The 3484-nt window shown below is 37.5% G+C and overlaps 1 protein-coding gene across 1 annotated transcript in view; it reads left to right on the top strand.

Moving 5' to 3' along the window:
- Positions 1 to 658, top strand: part of zgc:136683 (receptor-type tyrosine-protein phosphatase T) — a 76593-nt gene extending 75935 nt beyond the window's left edge. Inside the window, exon 4 of the mRNA XM_040009779.1 lies at positions 569 to 658. Within this exon, the coding sequence (XP_039865713.1) occupies positions 569 to 658 (90 nt within the window). The remainder of the gene's footprint in view (positions 1 to 568) is intronic.
- The last annotated feature ends 2826 nt before the right edge of the window (positions 659 to 3484 follow it).

Genomic DNA, 3484 nt, shown 5'->3' with positions numbered 1-3484 from the left:
GATGTGACGAGATTAGATGGCATGACTGTTTTTCCATCCCTGATAACATATACAAAGACCCAATGATCTAATCCTGAGAGTTCATGAAGTAAATGGTACAATGTATATGACATGTTTATGTATATCACTACAAAACAAAATAGATCCTACAAATATCAAAAACATACTCAGATTCCAGTCTTTGATTTTTTTCTGTACTTTGCACCTTTTATTTTTGATGAGTCTTTAAAAGCATAAAACTCATTCATTTATTTACTTATGCTATTTAATGTTTATTTGCTTGACTTATTGTTTTATTCAGATGGAAGTTTTGGCCAGTAGACTACACTTTGGAAGTATTAGTTGAGCTCTGGCTAGCATTTTTCACAATAATAATAATAATAATACATATAGGATAATAATTTTTTAAAAATGCCATTGCAGCAATTCTTTTTTTCATTGTCCAAGTTTTGCAAACCTGCAAATCGCCGAAGGAAAACGTTTTTTTTTTCTGCTTTTTTTCTGTACCCGCTGCCTAGCTCCCCACTCACACTCATATCTCATACCTCTTATTACCTTCAAACCCTAGGCTCAGCGAGACAAACTTACACAAGCAGCAAACATCAAACATCAAAGCAAGTCGATGTTTTCAGCACCCGTCAACACGGCCACAATCTGAAATGTGAAAAATGATCAGAGGGAGAGCATGAAGGGGGGAGTTAAAGTAAGGAAGTGGAAGAGTAAAGATACGGAGACAGAAAAATACAACAAAAGGTGAGCGATTTTAGATGGTGGGCAGCAATGTATTGATAAATAAAGACAGAGAAAAATGACCACCTTCATTATCAACATATACAAACCTAATAAAAAAAACATTTATTCCTGCATTATGGTATGGTATGTGTGAAGAAACAAAAATACATAAATCCAGATGGCAGCATTTCATTCATATAGATAGTAGGAAAAGTTAAATGTGGCAAAATGACTGAAATAATAAAACTAAAATGGAAATCAAGTGATTTTGGAGAGTGAGGACAGTGAATGTGAGGTAATGACTGACAGGAGGCTCAAAAGAACTCCACATAATGATGCAAAAACACACAAAAGAGAGTGATGAGGGCAGACAGGCATCTAGAAAAATATATGACAGTGACAGGAAGTAAAGGAAAAAAAAAAAAAAAAAATGACACAAAGAGTTGAGACTTCCTTAATGACTCTTACTCCACTGAGTCTTACTTTACTTACTGACTTATCTGCACAAAAAGGCAAATTGGGGAGCATGGAGAACTTTCAGTAGGTTACCATAAAACCACCTATTGTTTTAATTTGGACCTTTCTGTGCTGTAAAATAGTGTGAAGTAGACTTGACATATTTCTTACTGTCAGACACACAGAAACAAGAGATTTAAGGGGCCGAGGGGTTCAGGTGGAAATGGAAAGAGACTTAATTCTGTCACAGAGGAGGACCATTCAAAGAAGAGTAGATATCCTTTGCTCTTGTTTCCTCTTTGAGTCTCTGTTCAGCACTTAAAGAAACCCTCAGCTAGTGTGTGTGTGTTACACTTCTACAGTTGTCATGCATCTGGTATGTCTCATGTGTTTATGGCTGATATTGTCTCTGAAACCTTTATTTCTTAACTCTGGAAAGAGACAGTGTTCATAATAGCACCCAATTGGCTGTTGTTGTTGTGTTTGTGTGTGTGTTGCTCTGTGTTTTTGAACCCAGATAACAACAGAAACATGTTCATTAATGATTTCAGCATTGACAGACAATGTCTTTCTAGCCTTTCTGTGAATGAGACAAAGTATGAGAGATTTAATGAGCCCTGAAGGGAAATTGGGTTGTTGTTGCAGCTGAAATACAGAGGATACAGATACGAATATTAAAGCAAGTGCAAGATAATACAGAGGGATTAAAAGAGAACCGAGCACGATTAGCATTATCAGAAAGATAAAAAATCTCTTCAAGACAGGTGTACAGTTAATAAGTATGAAACAGTATGTGGGCTTACTCTACACAGTGCTGAAGGTCCATAGAAAAAAATATTATGTCATAATAATATAATGAAGTTGCAACATGGAAAAAACAGGACAGTCACCTGTGAAAATCTGGATAGTTAGTAACAGATAACAGTTACTATTATAGTTTCATATATGCTCATATAAATATTGTTGGGGTGTTGGATACTGGTTGCATGTACAGGAATGTTTGTTGTGCAATTGAACAAGGTTTACCAATCTTTATGGTTGTTTAGCATGGTCTTACAAGACCTATACCACCTGGTGCACACCTAACTAACCAGTCATAAACACTTGGAATACACTGGCTAATGGTTAGTTAATTAAATTTTCCTGCAAGTTCCTGTTATATTATAACGCCACGATTTTTCAGTTCTAGTGCAATATGTGTACCTGCACCCAAGGAAATGAAAAACCTGTATTGGACAGACTCACACAGTTGCACAGTTCTGAATGCTAAATAGATGCAGTCAATCATTCCAGCTAATTAAACCTCTGCTCTGGTTGAAGCACAGCTACCCTGTTAATTATATCACCAAAATAGTGTAACCAGTTGCAGCAAGCAAAGATGTACAGTAAGTTGTCCAGACAGCTGCAGCTCGAGGGAGATGTCAGTCAATATATACACGCCCCCACAGTCCTGAGAAGTGGTCTAATCTGGCACAAGTGAAAACACCTGTGTGGGGCAACCCATGCTGCACGACGACTATAAATGACAGCAAGCTGCAAGATTGAAAGTGTATTTTCTAACTATTATAGAGTCAAAAATGGCCAAAATTGCCAAAAATCAACTTCTTCCACATGCCAGCAAAGTGATCGTAGTCATTTGACGTGAGCTACCCGTTCTATTGTCTGCATGCAAGTGTTTGACTTTCACATAGCCCAGTCTTTACTAAGTCTTTTATGTTTTTGGTTTTACACACTGCTAATTTTCTATCCTTTGGCGCTTTACAGGGTTCCAAAAAGTTTGACAGCCAAATGAAATATGCTGCCTTTTTTATTCCTTCTTGAGGGTTTAGGTGATTTTAACAAACGCTATCCAGAGTTTTGCTAACAGTGCCAGAGGTTTGTGCGAGTGTTTGAATGGGTGCCTTTTGCTGGTGTAACCCTGTCATTTGCAGTGTTGATGTTTGCAGTGACTGTCAATCCAGGGCCCAAACCGCGTTTCACAAAGCCTTACAGCTCTGCCTGTCTTTGCTCTTTCTTTTCTTCTTTCGTTTTTCTTCCTCTATTCCTGGACCTTCTTTTCTTCTGCAATGCATTCATTCCTCCTGAGGCGTCTTTGTCCTAAATGTGCCTCTCGGTTTCTCTCAATCGTTTTTCTTTTTTTTTACAATTTGACAGCTTGACAGAAAAGTATGTTTGAACTGTCTCAAACTGTATTTTGGACATGCGTGTGTATTTTAATCCTGCCGTGTCTGTCCTCTTGTCAGCGCTGCCTCTTATTTTGTTCTAAGAGCATCTGAAAACAAATGGGTGCTAATCA

The sequence above is a fragment of the Simochromis diagramma genome, unplaced genomic scaffold (assembly GCF_900408965.1).
Source record: "Simochromis diagramma unplaced genomic scaffold, fSimDia1.1 OVJJ01000320.1, whole genome shotgun sequence".
NCBI lineage: Eukaryota > Metazoa > Chordata > Actinopteri > Cichliformes > Cichlidae > Simochromis > Simochromis diagramma.
This window is presented reverse-complemented; position numbering and strand designations above follow the sequence as displayed.